The sequence below is a fragment of the Vanellus vanellus genome, assembly GCF_965231255.1.
Source record: "Vanellus vanellus genome assembly, chromosome: 3".
Taxonomy (NCBI): Eukaryota; Metazoa; Chordata; class Aves; order Charadriiformes; family Charadriidae; genus Vanellus; species Vanellus vanellus.
The window spans coordinates 833,896-851,261 of NC_138907.1; the positions used below are offsets into that span (position 1 = coordinate 833,896).

The 17,366-nt window shown below is 41.1% G+C and overlaps 1 protein-coding gene across 4 annotated transcripts in view; it reads right to left on the bottom strand.

The window, feature by feature from the left end:
- The window catches only part of MAP4K3 (mitogen-activated protein kinase kinase kinase kinase 3), a 73,549-nt gene that overhangs the window by 39,489 nt on the left and 16,694 nt on the right, over nt 1-17,366 (bottom strand). For all 4 annotated transcript variants that reach the window (XR_014268914.1, XM_082480196.1, XM_082480195.1 and 1 more), the window contains exons 5-12: nt 16,517-16,559; nt 15,786-15,858; nt 13,264-13,395; nt 12,916-12,978; nt 12,753-12,834; nt 12,539-12,649; nt 6,928-7,003; nt 6,108-6,166 (exon numbers count right to left, since the gene is read on the bottom strand). Coding sequence is in view for 3 of the 4 variants with exons in the window: in XM_082480196.1 (XP_082336322.1) it covers nt 6,108-6,166; nt 6,928-7,003; nt 12,539-12,649; nt 12,753-12,834; nt 12,916-12,978; nt 13,264-13,395; nt 15,786-15,858; nt 16,517-16,559 (639 nt within the window). In the remaining variant the exon portion in view is untranslated. The remainder of the gene's footprint in view (nt 1-6,107; nt 6,167-6,927; nt 7,004-12,538; nt 12,650-12,752; nt 12,835-12,915; nt 12,979-13,263; nt 13,396-15,785; nt 15,859-16,516; nt 16,560-17,366) is intronic.

Here is a 17,366-nt window from a genome sequence, read left to right on the forward strand (position 1 = left end):
GCAATAAGGTCTCCCCAAAGCCTTCTCTTCTCCAGGCTGAACACCCCCAACTCTCTCTGCCTGTCTTCATAGGAGAGGGGCTCCAGCCCTCGGATCATCTTCGTGGCCTCCTCTGGACCTGCTCCAACAGGTCCATGTCCTTCTCATGCTGGGGACTCCAGAGCTGGATGCAATATTCCAGGTGGGGTCTCCCCAGAGCAGAGCTGAGGGGCAGAATTCCCTCCCTCGCCCTGCCGGCCATGCTTCTGATGCAGCCCAGGATGGAGTTGGCTTTCTGGGCTGTGAATAACCCCACATTCCAGGTGGGGTCTCATGAGAGCAGAGTGGAGGGGCAGAATCACCTTCCTTGCCCTGCCGGCCACACTTCTTTTGATGCGGTCCAGGATGCAGTTGGCCTTCTGGGCTGTGAGCGCACACTGCCGGCTCATGTTGAGCTTCTCAAATATGGAAGAAGCATCTGTTTGACGTCTGCCCTATGTAAAGTCTAATGTACACATAAGACTTTTTACTTTTTTTTTTTTTTTTTTTTTTTTCCAGTCCAGCATACCTCTGCTGCTCCTGAGCAAAGGACATTGTCAGAAAACTGCCAAAACACAGTGCAATGACCAGACCAGGAACATGAGGAACTCAAAATGACAGGAAGGAGCATGTGCAAGAAAATCTCAAATGATAGACAGTACCCAAGCAAGTTCCTGAGAAACCTGTTGTCTAGTTGCAGAAAAAGCAAAAAAGATCTATCCCGAAAAAGAGCAGAGCCTTGTTTCTAGAGTAAAATGTTCTGTTATTTATTTAGATATGAATCAAAGGCGTACATCTGTAGAAGATCAAAGACGAGTACTACCTTGTCCTTGTCTGTTTGCCATTTGCACAAAGGGATACTGGGATTTGGACACTGAATTTTCCCTGCAAACAAGACCTGTACTGAATTCCTCCATCCTTCTGGCAGATCCAGGCAGCTCTTTCAGGAGCACAGAGGTAGGGGGGTGGGAGAGGAAAAAGAGAGGAAAGATTTTTTTTTTTTTAAGGGTAACCACATTGTAGGTGTCAAATTTTTAAAAGGTAACGTGCATAGTGACTGCTTAAGCTGCCACATGAACCATCCAGCTGTGCAAAAGGCTAGGTGATAGGTAAAAATACTCTCACTCCCCAAATTTGCTTTCAACCTCAACTGTATACCTGTTGTGACTCATGCTGGCCAAAATATGCCTCAATTTCTGTTATTTTTTTTTTTTTTAAGTGAGACCTTGTAGACACACATAGCTCTGCAAAGAGCTGTTACTCATAAGGTTATAAAACCAGTAGAACAGCACGGGAGAGAGCCCAGTAGTAGGTGACATGCTAAGCTCATGCAAAAGTATAACCTTTTCCCCTTGATAATGTTTGAAAAATCCACATGTTGCTTCTCACTGAACATATGTGAAGCCACTGCTCTCAGAGCAGGAGGCGGGAGTCGGTGAAGGAGAGAGACAGAGAGAGTCTGACTACTGTGTCCTGGTCCACAACAGGAGACTGAACCCACTACCAAATACTTCTTTGAATTTCCAGAAGGATTAGGTCTTACTGGAAAAAAATCTCACAAATGGGTAAGGCTTTACCCCAAATCAGAATTCTCCTCTTTGATTCGCAATGAAGACAGGAGTTTGTAAAGAAAGCAGCGAAACACACAAAGTGCTGTCAATGGCCTTTAAAAACCCTCTCACGATCGTGACAGCACTAGTACTTTATAGGCTTTATCATAGTCATCATTTTTGAAGAGTGCAGTGAATAGCATGGGGCAAAAGAAGGATGGGAAAGGACTGCCCAGTTAGGAAACATCTTCTCATTCATCTTAAATCCACAGCTACTAGGCTAACAAGACACGCGACAACACCGAAAGTAACCTGAAAAAGACAGATTTAAAAAAGCGTTAAACTGAAAAGACAAAACCAAACTGAAAAACCAAAACCACACTCCCAAAAACGGAGCAATTGAACAGGATGGAGGTTTTCCCACGGCATACAGAGAAATATCTAAGCTACCGATCTCAAAACAATTTGTGAAACATTTTTTATAAACAAGCAATAAAAGAAGTGCCTTCCAAGAATGGGGAAGATGGTCTGAGCTCTCAGTAACTCGGGTATTGGCAGATTCAAGTCACACCAAGCCAAGTGATGCCAAACAAAAAACATGACATAAAAAACCCAAAACAAGACATTCCCAAACACCCCAGTTTTCCATTTTCCTCTCAATGCACTTATATCAAACATCTCACAAATGAAAGAAGGTTAGCAGAATAATGCTTTTCATTTAGTACAGAATGTTTCTTTTTTTTTTTTTTTTTTCAACAGTATATGAAGATCTCCGAGGTTTAAATGCATTACTTTTCTAACTAGGTAGTGCCTAAAGAGCAGAGAAATAAGAAAACTCACTTTCTAGAGTAATTTCTACACTGTAATGCTAACAAGCAATTTTTTTAGCAGTGCAGTAAGAAAATTTGGAAAATGCATCAGACTACAAACGATGCCAAATGCCATTGAAAACACTTATGATCCCACTTTCTGTTATTTGTATTAAGTCTATATTCATTCTGTAATATAATTCCTGTCTAGAGAATTCAGGGACTTACATTTAAATAATTTTATAGTCTTTCATGGGACTGTTTAAAGGAATTACCAGTCAAAAATACGGAGAGAACGTGCCTTCTATTTTTAATCGCCCTCCGCAAAATTAACAAGTTATGCATCATAGGGCAGCTAAATCAATTAGAATGAGTGCATAATTCTGACCCCCTTCTACAAAAGTGATTCAACTGGACACGAATACTTTCAGTACGGCACATACTAAGAATTCCTTCCCACGTTACAGAAACACACATATAGACTAATCCATACATTGCACGACTTTTACACAGATGAACACACCAGTACAACAACAGGACAAAACACGGGCTTTGGAAAAGGAGAACAAAGACAAAACTAACACCGATAAAGAAAGGCATAAGATGCAAAATACCAGGTTAGATCTTGCAGTGTAGTATACTTCTTCTGAATTGTCCAAAAAATCGCTACTGTCAAGCTGTTCATTAGATAGAGATCAGAAAACTCAAGTTATTTACATTGTGACTGAAAGCCGGGTATACATAAAGGGAAATTTTCTTGCTAGCAAGAAGTCGTTAGTTGAAACTCAAATGAGTTGAAACTCAAGCCACGTTAAGACAGTTCTGGGGATAAAACAAAGCTAAGGGTATGGTCCCATTACCAAACACTACCGAATCACAGCAACATAATGAATTATTGGTCATCACCCAAGCTGTGGTAACGAGCAACAAACTGCCCCAGTAAGAGGCGAGTATGTACCAGTTCAACCAGCGCACCACCCGCAATAACTCATCACGCTGCAGTGGTCCAGTCCTTCGGCTTGTGCACACATACCCACGGGTAAATACGCATAAAGTTTAAGCATGCTTTAGTGAGACAGAAGCAAAAGGGTGAGAAGAATGGCTTTAATGAAAAGGGATCCACGCTCCTATGGCTGGAGGAAGAGACGAGCATCTCTTGCTCCCACTTCCATTTGAAAGACCTTCTCCCCCAGAGCGTGTAGATGGTTACAAACTTCTCCCTCAGCCTGCTTTGCACTAAGGCTCTCTGCTAGGGCATCCATACTTGGAACAGGTCTCTCGTTTACATTTGACACGCCGATATAAGTTGTCCATTCCTTCTATATCTAATGACGAAAATATGGTTTTTCTTTGGTCTCTAGACCCAACGCCATCATTTTCACAACCTTAGTTCTGCTTCCCTCTTGGCTAACAGCAGTCATAAGAATCAACACAACTCTTCTATTCACAGTCTCCAGTGGCAATATAGTACAGAACTAGCTACCAGAGATGTGAATATTCAATGTAAGCAGTTACTTTGGCTTACAGGAACTATCTGTCTTGCTTGCAGTGGCATTTTTACGTACGTCACAGTAATCCTGTAACACACAAACCGATGATTCTTTCATAAATAGGCATTTTTTCCCACTCGTGCTTACACTGAAAGTAACCTCAAATCATTATACCAGAAAGATTCCTGCCAGGCCATCAGAACTAAGATATAAATCTTCTAAAGATAAAAATCAGATGAACTTTCCTAAAATAAAGGAATTTTATCTGGGAAGGACAGATTAGGTCTGCATGCTTTATTCTGATACAAGCAGTCGAGCAATTAATTTCCTTCTTCAGAAAGATCCAAACAAGCAGTTATAGATCTTCCTTACCGGTGAGGCAAGTTCTTTGGACAGGTTTCAAATATGCAAACTCTGACAGGAACAGACAATACCAAGAGATTTCCTTCTCAGCAGAATTCATCTAGATGATCCCGCTGCCTTCTAGGAGCAGCAAGAGCTTCTGAGATTCCAAAGGGCAAAGGTCCCAACTGCTAACACACAATGTAGGAAAAGGCTGGATTGCTCCCTTCCAAAAACACCTGCCAAAGAAGTGCTCTCAAAAGTTGTGTTTTAAATCGGAAAATCTCTCTCCCCAGTTTAGCAACTCGGGTTCCCAAGGTGCTGTGAAAACACCTCTGCCCCAGGTCGTTGTCCATTAACTGGTTTGTATAGTCAGTGACTGATAAAACAAGAAACAAATGGAGAAAGTATTTTTAAAAACTTCGGCTTCTCCATTAACACCTTTTTGCAGTTATGATTCTGGGTGTGTATAAGTAAATAAAATTTTTACGCAGCAAAAGCATCATAATTTAAACTATACGACGCTACCAATTGTATTTGCTTTATAATCCAGACAATGCAACAGGGAAGCAAAGCCAGGATAACCTGGAATCAGTTCAAAAATCATTTTGAGTTAACTGATGAGTTTATGGTAGAAACACTGACTTCGTTACCGTATTTAATAAACACTTGTATAACCAGGGCTCCTAAATGATGCTGTTATGCAGTTATGTCAAGGTCTAAATAACTTATCTGAAATAATTGCCTACGTCTGATTTAATAAGTAAGTTTAAGAATAAAATAAGTCCTACGTGTGATTTGGTAAAATACTCTCCTCCGTCTCGAACAGGCACCAGGAACCGCAGACTACCTGTCCAGCCAGTCGCTGAGGAAGAGCGAGATTACAGCCAACCTCACACTCCCCGTGCCAGCCGACCCACTACCGAAGGACAAGGCACCGGGAAGGATATTTTAGTACAACTACAGAGCAATACAAGGAAACCTGCGTCAGAACTCCAGCTCACATGTGGTTTGTAGACTACAGAAGAGGAAGTACATTCCATGCTACACGCCCTTCCCAAAACCCACTCAGAGCAAAGCCAATGTCCCTCCCACCCACGGACTAAGCCAACTTTTTCACCTTAACACCTGCCTTAGGAAAACAAAGAGAACAGAAATCTGCAGTAAGGAAGCAAAGGAGTGTCTTTTTTTTAAATCCAGGAATGTGAAGAAACTGCCCAAGTGCACAGATGTGGAAAGCAACAACGTAGAAGAGAGGAAGCTACTGTGAGACAGCACGGATGCCTTTTCCCTCGCTGCTCGATTTCTCAGACCCCTGTACTGGTGGGTCCATAATAAGAACACATTGCCAACACAGCCTTACAGAATATGTCAACTGCCAGACTCGGTGCGGCTCAGGTGTGAGGCAGGGCCACAGAAAGATTGTTTGTGTGGGAAAATAACAACCCCACAAAAATCCAATTTTTTAAATTGCATCCTACCCCTTTCCCAGGCTCTCAATTTTATTATTGCCATTATCAATCATTGCCAATACAAGCACAAGGGAGAGAAATATTTGAGTATGCACAGTAATTCTACAATTAAAAAAAATAACTCTATAAATAAAGGGAACGATATAGGTGGCAATGAGGAATAAAGGGTAGAGGAAACCCACAAAACAAAGGGCTGTTGCTCAGCACATACATCACACCTAGCAGAGCCCGCAAATAAGGGGTCTTGCTGCACATAATGTAATGGCACCAAAGAATTTAGGACCAGTACGTTACAACCTGTCAGAAAAATCACTACCGAGTTTAGTAGTGCGAAGGAAGTATGCTACACATCTTGGATTTCTTCTCCTCCACAGATATTTAGAGAGAATAAGGCGCAGAGCATAGCCCATGCTGCACATTACTCACGAATTCATGATGTGGCTCTGTCTCTTTCCTCAAGGGTGGATCAAATTTTACTTGACCAACTAAACAGGAGAAAAGGAAAACAGCGATTTAAGTTGGACTGTAATTAGACAAAATTTAGCTCTAAAGGCTAAAAAGAAAAATCCAGTTTAATAAGCGCATCGTATCCCCACATACAGAAACTTCTGACACATGCTAACGCTAAAGAGCCTTGAATGAAGTTTGGAGAGCGCTAATCACATCTTGCAGCACAGCTCTTTGGCAGATACTCTTTAACACTCCTCCCCTCAATTTTGTCCTAAGACAAGACAACTAAATCTTCAAGTATTGCTCTGATTCCAGCAAGAGAATGACTACAATTTGCTGGAGATGGAGTCTGCTTTTAATGGCCAGGGATCAATCTCCTCCTTTCCCAAAGCAAAAACTACACCAAGATACCAAATTAAGGAAGAAGCATCTTCCGCTGGCATTGTTACCCAGCAGAATGTGGCATCGCTCCGAACATCCTTGAGGGAGTGGCATCTGAAGCTATACCAACCAACTCCCAGAAGAGCTCGGGTTGTGTCCTGTTCAGTTAGATGAAGCCATAGTAGGGTTTGCTGGAACGCTGCCAAAGGGTGCATTCAAATATTTTACACCAGGATTTCCTTTGCCCAGTCCTCTAGAACCTATATCCACAAGTGGAACAGCGTAAGCTTTTATTTTCCTGTGTTTCACTAAAAATGTGTCTATATACATGAGATACCCAGAATACCAGTTGAAATAAGTGAATATCGATGATTATTTTAAGGACATTTCATGTTGTCACATTAGGCATGCTTACAGTTTATTTCAGAGCGGGTCTTTTCTTCTCTCACATTTCTACTCGTCGAATGAATTCTATGAGGCACTACAAGAGGCTAGAAGAGAAAAATAAAGTACTTCAACACCAAAATACACTCACTTGAAACCCAGTACTGTATACCTAGTTTTTAGCAGGTTTCTTTAGCATAATATCAAAAAAGAAGGAAAGGAATCAAGCAGAAGCTAAAAATAAAGATTGCATGTATGTTTTTATACGTTACAGTTAGAATTACTCGGAGACATTTTATCTGTAGAGTGTCTTCAACTTCGAAATAAGGGTTTTTAAAACACTGGATTTGAGCAAATAAAGACGATGCTGGCCAGCATGTGTCTTTGCACAGATAACATTTCCTTTTTGCGCCTTTCAGTTTAAGGGTATTGGCAGTCTCCAAAATAAGCAGTAAGACTAAATCTGACTTACTGGCATCATTTCCTTCGTTTACATACCTCATCCACTTAAAGAAACTAAGTGTTGACATTTACGCTAAGCTTCTAACATAAACTGATTCCTAAAAAGTCAACACTTCAGTTTCTTCAAGTAGATGAGAAGTTAGCCTGAGGTTTTCAGAGCTGAAAAGAAAGCAGCATTCCTGGTACTGTGCTGTGTGGCGAGAGTGATGCCATCATTTCTGCAAATTCACCTTCATATTTATGTTCCACTTCTTTTTTTTCCCTGGATTTGTGTTTCATAGAATCCTCATAGAATGGTTAGAGTTGGAAGGGACCTTGAAGATCATCTAGTCCCAACCCTCCTGCCCTGGGCAGGGACACCTCCCCCCAGCCCAGGTTGCTCCCAGCCCCGTCCAACCCGGCCTTGAACACCTCCAGGGATGAGGCAGCCACAACTTCCCTGGGCAACCTGGGCCAATGCCTCACCACCCTCACAGGAAAGAATTTCCTCCCAATATCTAACCTAAATCTCCCCTCGTCCAGTTTGAAGCCATTCCCTCTCGTCCTATCACTACGCGCCCTTATAAAAAGTCCCTCTCCAGCTTTCTTGCAGGACCCTTTTAGGTACTGGATGGCTGCAATAAGGTCTCCCCGGAGCCTTCTCTTCTCCAGGCTGAACAACCCCCCAACTCTCTCAGCCTGTCTTCATAGGAGAGGGGCTCCAGCCCTCTGAGCATCTTCGTGGCCTCCTCTGGACCTGCTCCAACAGGTCCACGTCCTTCTCATGTGCAGATCCCAAGAGCTGGATGCAGTACTCCAGGTGAGGTCTCACCAGAGCGGAGTAGAGGAGCAGAATCCCCTCCCTCAATCTGCTGGCCACCCTGCTTTTGATGCAGCCCAGGATGCAGGAGGCTTGCTGGGTGGTGAGTGCACATTGCCAGCTCATGTCCAACTTCTCATCAACCAACACCCCCAAGTCCTTCTCCTCAGGGCTGCTCTCAATCCATTCTCCAGCCTATATTTGTGCATGGATTGCCCCAACCCATATGCAGGATCTTGCACTCGGCCTTGTTGAATTTCATGAGATTTACATGGGGCCACCTCTCCAGCCTGTTCAGGTCCCTCTGGATGGCATCCCTCCCCTCCAGCATGACGACCACACCACGCAGCTTGGTGTCGCTGGCAAACTTGCTGAGGGTGCACTCGATCCCACTGTCCATGTCGCCAACAAAGATGTTAAGCACCACTGGTCCCAGCACTGACCCCTGAGGAACATCACTTGTGACCGGTCATCATTTGGACTTCAAGCTGTTGACTGCAACTCTTCGAGGGTGGCCATCCAGCCAGTTCCTTATCCACCGAGTAGTCCATCCAACAAATCCACGTCTCTTCAATTTAGAGACCCAGTTTTCATGTGGGACAGCGTCAAACGCTTTGCACAAATCCAGGCAGATGACGTCAATTGCTCTTCCCTTATCCACCAATGCTGTAACACTGTCACAGAATGCCACCAAATTTGTCAGGCACGATTTGCTCTTAGCGAAGCCATGCTGGCTGTCACCTCCTTAGCAGAGTTTCCGGAAGATCTGCTCCATGATCTTGCTGGGCACAGAGGTGAGACTGACCAGCATGTAGTTCCCCAGGTATTCCATTTTTCCCCTTTTAAAACATGGGGGTTACGTTTCCCCTTTTCCAGTCAGCAGGAACTTCACCAGACAGCCATGACTTCTCAAATAGTGGCTTAGCAACTTCATCCGCCAGTTCCGTCAGGACCTGCAAGGAGATTTACTTCTCTACAGGATGAAGCGTCATGAACTTTAAGACTAGGCTTTCTTTTCTTTGGCCCTATTGGATTTTCTCTCTTCTTTCTACATCCACTACTGAAAGTTCTCTTAGAAACTGTAACTTAAGTTTTCTTAACAAGAGTACAAGCCCAGCTGACTGCTGTATACAATCACGCCCCAAAATAAGCAACATAAACCCTAACAGTGTTCTCTCAGCATGTCCTCTGCAACAAAATCTGACTTTCTGGAGAAAAAAAGTTGATTCTCCATGATGTTAGCCCAAGTAATCTCTGAAAAGGGCATGTTCGCTACACTTCTGTGTTGAATATGTGGTAGCAAAAGATTTTTTAATTAAGGCAATCTGACACAATAGTGTCAGAAATTTGATGTGCTGGTACGCTAGCTTTGCTTTTATATATACTAATTATAATCTTCACTTGGCAACTTTTGACTATGAAGTGATGACAGAGTTAGAGAACTTCAACTCCTGTACTATCACAAAGAGTCACGAATAGCTCAGCAATGCTGTTTATCCCTGAAATATTATCCAAAAACATTATTTCCCTTCTCCCCTTTTTACTGCACACTACTTCCTTGCTTTATATTAGGATCCAACATATATGTACAGTGTTTTACCTCCCGTTTATATTCACTTTGGACTTTTTTGAAACTGGAGAGACTTACAGACTGTGGGTGTGTATTTTCTCCCACGTACCTCACAGGCAGTATTTCATTTCTTGTAACTTATGCCAAACCTCCCCTTCCTTGGTTCTCGTTTGTCTATTGTGCATTCTTATGAGCTTTAAAAATGGTTTGTTATACCTCAGGATGTGTTTCAAGGTTCAATCTGGTTTCCTACTTGAGTATTTCAAACACTCTAAGTGCTAAAAGGTTTTTTTTATTTATTTATATTTATATATATTTATTATTTATAATTTTTCATTAAGAAGCATTGCCCACTTGCACATCACGCATGCCATTACTAGAAGGAGTCAAATCTTCATTTCTCGGTCACGAGGACAAAGTCCTCAAGTTACCTTGAAAGACCTACACTGACAAAAAAATGATACAAACAGCTGACATCTGAGCTGTCCAAGAGGACAAAGGAACGTAGGTTAACTTACCGACACATCATATAATGAATTATCACCTGCTTCATTCACAGAGATGGGTTCTAGATGTACTTGTTACAAGATTAAATGTTTTCCCAAGTGCCACTATCAATCTCATTTTGCAGGTGGATTAAATGCCTCAATGGAAAATTATGTGGCAACGTGGTCAGAGGAGAAATGAGAAGAGACAACGAAGTTGTCTATCCAATGAAAATGATCCAGCACCACAGGTAAATGGTGTTTGAAGCTCACTGGAGAGCTCAAGGCCTTGCGATGAACAAGGACAGAGAAGTATTATTACGCCTTGCACAGAAGCCGACCATTGCAGCAGGAAACCCTCAGCAACGTCAGATGAACAACAAATGCATAAACATCTGAAAAAATGCGTATCAAAAGACAGGCAAGCAGCTTGCTGGTCCTCCATACTGTCAGCCAGTCTTGCTCCTTTATAAATGATGAAAATATGCATTTTCTGATCATTGCTGTGAGGTTTTTTTCCCCTCTTCATTTTCTCCCCAGACAAGGCACAGCTTTTTCCCCTGATACCACACACTTCGTTACGGGATAACCGCTAAGTAATACACTAGACAACAGAAGAGCCTTCCTGATGCTAAGTCAGAAGAGACAAAAGAGCGAACACTATTTTGAAAGCTACAAGTAGCTGTCAACAAAACACGTACTGAAGTGACTCCATACGGGAAGAAAAGAGAGATTCTCCACCTGAGCGGCCCAAAACAAAGGCCAAGATTCTTATTGAAAAGGTGTACCTACGCCATGGGGGAACGGCACACCAGGGTTTCAGTACCGCTTCCAGGACATCAGGGAAGACTTGCAGGGCCAGCTACTCTGATCCGAGAGGCTCGCTCACAGGAAGCACACTGAAAACAGCTACCTTTCTCCTTCTGACAGCTCATGAAACCTTCAGTTTTCTGGTTGCAACAGAGATACCGCTTTAATGAGCCTCAGAGCTCTCTATCATCCCTGAACAGAGAGCTAAACACCACCACCCGATCCTCAGTGCTTATGGTGAAAAGATCTAAGTTGCTCAGTGCTGTCTCCATCAGGAATCAGACACCCTTCTCTTAACAATGACATGAAAGTCAACGACATGAAGGGTGTTCTTGTGTGTTTGGCTTCCTAAATATTTTTTGTTAAACAGAAAAATTTACTCAGTGTGCTCCGCTATTTGTAATTGCTCTTGAAAGTCCTGACGGTTCAATCCTTATGCCTTCCTCTCCTTCCCTCCCATGTAGGGAATACGTAAACACTGCACTCTACAATACAAAAAAAAGCTATTTTACTTTGGCTTCTTTCCACATTTATTTATTCAGCTTCTAAGGAAGACAGACTTGGTACACGTCAACTTGTCTTTGCTGTTCCAGAAGGCAAAAGCTCATTTAAATCGTAAAATCTGAAAATTAGTATCTTAAAGTAGTTGCTTCTTTTAAGCTTATTTTCCTCTGAAGGCACTTTTAGACTAGTTTACCCATTAAAAAAAAAAAAAAGTAAAACACAAGTATGCAATTAATGAATCAATGGCATTTTGGTGAAAGGATTAATTTTTTCCCCAAAAATGAGAGCATCAGTTAGAGGACTGTAAACGTTTGGAAAGTCTCCACTAACATACAGTAAGTACAAAGACAGGATGCAGAAACCAAATATCTGTTTTCTCTTATTTATGAAACACTTCAGTCCTGCACTGTTTATCATCTTAGATAAGCGTGCTATTCTCCCCAGCTATTAAAGCAGAAAATCAGAAACTTTGCCTTTGACAAAACCGTAAGTGAAATCCAAGTTTCAGAGTATTCTAAGACAGAAAATATAATCTGCATGAAACACATAACAAACCGTTTGATAAAAACAACTACAGGATCATTCTCTTCTTCTTGTAAGAAAGTAAATTAGGCACAAACGTTGTGCTACAGAAGTATAAAATCATTTTTATGAATGCTTTCTTTGTAGATGAATGGAAACATCATTCCACAAAGAAAAAGAAAGCAGGACAGATGATGGAACTCGGGACTGGAGTAGTTATCCACATTTACTGTTGCAAAATTGCTAAAGGACAACAATAAATTTAAGTCTTTTTTAAAAGTCTTTACATCTCTTTCTGTCTCCCTCTTTCTCCTCTCCTCTCTTTCGTAAGTGCCTGTACATGTGACAGAGCAACACAACCAAAAGTAACAGCAACCCTTGAGATTATTCCCAGATCACAAAACATTCTGTGGCTCAAAAAATCAGAATCACTTGGTTGTCTCAGCAAACAAAAACTTAATCTGCTTCTATAATTAAAACATATTCCTACCTCAGGATCATCATCATCAAAATCATGGTAAGTGGAATGATCAGGATTATTCATTTTATCCAAAAGCTCAATAGCAAGACTTCGATTTAATGGCTGGGTAACAAAAGGATGCTGAAAGACAGAAGGAAAAACACATATTAAAATTCCGACCACTGATATTAAGCATATTTTAATTTTGTAACTTAAAAAAAAAACCCCATACATAAATTTATACCTGTAGTAACTTTTCAGCTGTAGGTCTTTTTTTAGGATTTTTTGTAAGTGCCATTTTCACAAAATGATGGAAACTATTGGACCTGTAAAACAGTGGTAAACATTAGATTCAATTGCCCAGTGAAATACACGATCGTTAGCTACTGAAACAGTGAAGTACTTACCATTTCATTTTGTCCTTTAATTTAGGAGGCTGGAAGTTGCTTTTCGTCATTAGAAAAAGCGCTCTGAAAAAAACCCAACCGATATTTCCGTGGTTTACATTGCAATACATATATAAAGTGAATTATTAAATATATCATGTAGTTGGCGGGAAGAAGACCCTCAGTTTAAGAGATGCTCCCAGGACATTACACGTTTATGCACCAAAAATTTCTATTGTCTACATGCAGAACACTTAGAACCCAACACCCTTGCAGTACCCCCAAGCACCACAAGCACGCACAGCCGCTACTTCAAAGGGGTTGTTTATGAAGCTGTATTTGCACACCAAGCTTTAACCCCTCACTAACCTCATTGGGTGTAGGTCAAACATTGGAGGCTGAAGTTCAGCGAGCTCTATAGCAGTTATTCCAACTGCCCACAGGTCACAGAGTTGGTTATAGCCACCTTTTCTTTCTACTGCAGCAACTTCTGGTGCCATCCTAAAGGGTAAAAGACATTTTTAGATAAACTTCTCATCACAAATCAAATACACAGCAGTTTATTACTCTTTTCCCTAAAGTTCTCAGTCTCTAAGCTCACAGCACATACGTTTATACATGTGGATATATATGCATGTGTGTGTGTGTGTGTGTATAAAAAGTGATGTAATGTACACATGAAGTTTTCCTCAATCACCTTCTAGTAACTTATAGGCAGATTCCAAAACAGCTATTTAGCAATAAGTGGATGAAATCAATCTGTCTTGGACTTTTTTGCAGGCACACAATAAACTACCATTCAACAAACAAAGAGCCCGAGGTCTAATTAATCAACTACAGTAAAATCCAAATAATATCCAAATTCACACATTGTCCCCAAAAGCGATCAACTGACTTTGAAGAGAAGAATTCTAACAACAACAACAACAACAAAAAGCTGACAAAACATCAGCTTTCCCGTATCTGGAAAGCACGAGACCTGAGCACTCATTGTCACCTCTGCACAGAGCACTCCTTGTTTGTGAAGTCTGCCTCACTGAGCTCTCGGAGACCTCCTTTCGGTCAACAAATTAGTTTCACATCCTCAGGTGGCAAAAATAACACACCTAACTGACACATCAATAGGAATACCTCAAGAAAACCATTCCCTAGGCATTGTCACGTGTTTTGAAGGGCTGAAGTGAATTACGGATTTGATTGTTCTACATACCCCTGTCAGATGGCAAATGTTAATATTTTTTAGCTTTGAACTTTATTAGTCCAGATCACCTGAAAAGTACCAGTGGAACTGCAGATGGAACTCGGTATAGGCAAGACAGAGGACCGTCACCGAATGAGTGCTCCAGCAAAGCAGCAGGCAGCATATCCAACGATGTGCTATTTAAACACAGACATCCTGATCTCTAGATCTGAGAACATCATCAGGCTCGGTGGTGCAACTTATTCCAAGTTGGCGTAGTTAAGCTATATTTACATAAGTTTCTTCCAGAGTTGAGGAAAAAAACCCCCAATCACTCTAAATCAAACAGGAGGGGGTTACCAAGGTCAAGGGGGAAACGGGTGAATTCAGACAGCTGTGGAGGAGGAGCACAAGGCTGAAGAGCAGGGTCACTGGAAATAAGAGACACTGCACACCAGTGCTGCCCTTCATTTCTCTCCCATCCAAGCGCCAGAGACTTACACGCCCAGACACCTCTAACGATCACTGGAGCTTTCACACCGCCTGGCTCCAACTAAATTTTCTTCTTCAGCATCTCAACAATTGTGCTTCCTTGCTTCTCCCCTCAAACCTCCGAGAGGCCTCGCAAAGAGAAACTAGATGCTTTTCATCAGCATTTAACCTATGTCATGCTTTCAAAGTTATTGTTTAAGGTTATGACAGGTTATTTGGGAAGCCTGGCACAATTTGGAAGTTACCCGGTGATACAGGCCAAGACTGAAGTCACCCAGACATTTTAGGAGAGAGAGACACCAACCAATTACACAACCACCACGGATGGCTGTTTGTGTTCTTCTGAAAGGGAAGCGAATCCAAGCCTTGGCCGACTCACACTGCAGAAGAATGCTAAAAATGCTGGGCTCGACTATTTCAAGACCAAATACTTGAATGTAGGGTGGCTTTTTTTCATTATATACATTTCTATTTTGTACCTGCTACGCTGTCAGACAACAGAATTTTGAGTATCTTTCTGAGAAACGTACAACCAAAGCGCTATTTTACAGCGAAGAATGCGCGTCATTTACTTCAAGGTGAAAGGGGGACAACCACTTCCAGTACAAAGAGGAGAAAATAAAATGCTGAACTTCAGAAAAGATAAATTATGCAAACTAGTTTACTGAGGGAAGAAGAAAGACGCAGTACAGATAGAATTCAAACCTACATTTCTATCCTATCAGTTTAGGGAAATAGGAAGAAAAAAAAAAAAGAAAATGGCTTAGAGGAAACATTTCACAAGTGGCAAAAGAATCCGTGGAGACAAACAAACGAAGCTCATTATCAACTGAAGAGCTGCAGAAAAGACATCTCTAGGGTGGAGGGGAAGAAACATAAAACACCAAAGTGGACAATCAGGGAATAAAAAAAAATTCATTTAAGATTAGAATTAAGAACAAGCAAAATCGTTGACAGTTTCTGACTAAATTGAGAGGCATCAGTCAGGTGACAGCAGCACACAGCCAGCCTTTCAATTTTTCAGCACTCCAGCATTTTTTCCCATACTCAGCTAATTTGGGATTTAGCACAAGTAATACAGATATGTTCACCAGAAAGTCTGACACAGCCTTTAGTGATCAGCCTACTGAGAAAGCGATATAGCATGCTTTTAATCACAATCGTTCTGCAGTATTATATATGCTACTGTTATATTAATGGCCAAGTAAAACACAGTTACCAATATGGCGTGCCAATGAATGATTTCCTTTTGGCAATTGTAGCCGTTATCTGTGCAGATACTCCAAAATCGGCTATTAAAAGAAAAAACAAAAAAGCAAAACCAAAACGACAGTTAATAACTGATTTGATGTAATGATTTGTTAATGAACACAAGTTTGGTTTCCCCACTGTAAGAGTTTCTTAAATATACTAGAAATATTTAACAGAAAATAAATAACAAAGGCAAATAATGGAAACTGGCTGTATCTCAGATCCCATCAGCCAGCTCCTCTCAGTCACCTACCAAATATGCAGGCTGCACACAAACATGCCCCTCGTCAACACGAGAAAAAACAGTCTAGCACAAGTCCTAACAGCTACATGCAGTATTTTAATATGATAAATATACATTATTTAGTATTATCCAAAAGACTTTCAGATAATCTTTCAAGGTCCATTTCACATTTGACCACTTGGACGGTACATTTTATTAAAAATGTATAAAACCTTGTGAATTGATTTTTACCTCCCCCTTACAACATTAGAAGGTCTTTTATCTCAGTGTTCCAAACTCCAATTACTCCTCAGACACTAATTGAATGGTGCAGTTAGATATCACCAGCAAGAGAAAAAGAATTCTGATATTCATCAATTCCTTACATGAACCATTACATCATTAAACAAAATACAGAAGACTGCTTCTTAGAGCACATAGAAATCTGTTAATAACACTAAGTTGTATTAACTCACCTAATTTTACGTGTCCATTATCCGTTAAAAGAATGTTTGCTCCCTTAAAAATAGTAAGCATACTTGAATTAAAACATGCAGATTCCTCCGATACCATATTAAAGGAAAATTATGTGAGATCATATGGCAAAATAGGGGCCACAGATAAACCAAGGATCGTGCATTCAAGAAATCTGCAGCCTTACCGAGAAACGTTTATGAAATTAGCAAGTTGCCATTCTGTTATATAAAGAAACTTGAACATACAGGGTTTTGCATTGATTTTTATTTTAGTACATTTGGCCTGTGGTCCTACAGGGTTTCCATTGTACACAAAACCCTCTCAAAAAGCAGAATATGATGGTTTCCCTAAGCTGATGAATTCTTACTTTCTTCTATTTACACTGACTGAAAGGAAATCGGAATTCTAAAGGTCAAAGAGGATGTAATTTGATTTTCTTTTCATATGTAGGAGCTGGTTTTGTCTTGTTTGAGAGCCATGATAATTGTAATTATAGCCTTAAGGACCTGCCTTGGTATTCAAGTGTTTCGCAAAACTATTTCTGTCCTTACGCAACTGAGATTCTGTTAGTGTCAGATTTGAAGAGCTTGCTGTTGTGTGACTGTATGTACCGCTCGCTTCAGTTCAACATTCAAAACTAACCCGAAGTGGTACCTTAAAGTTACAACGTGAAAGGAGTGAGAACAAACCTGGTCTGAAGACCGACACCAGGTACAGGCTGAGCTGAGCAAAGGCTGGAGTCAGCTACACACAGCTCCAAACGCCTGTGCTGCCCCTGAACTAGATGGAAAGGCAGCACAGATGGGCCTCCAAAAAACTATGCTTTTACAGATTATGGCTTTTCACAGA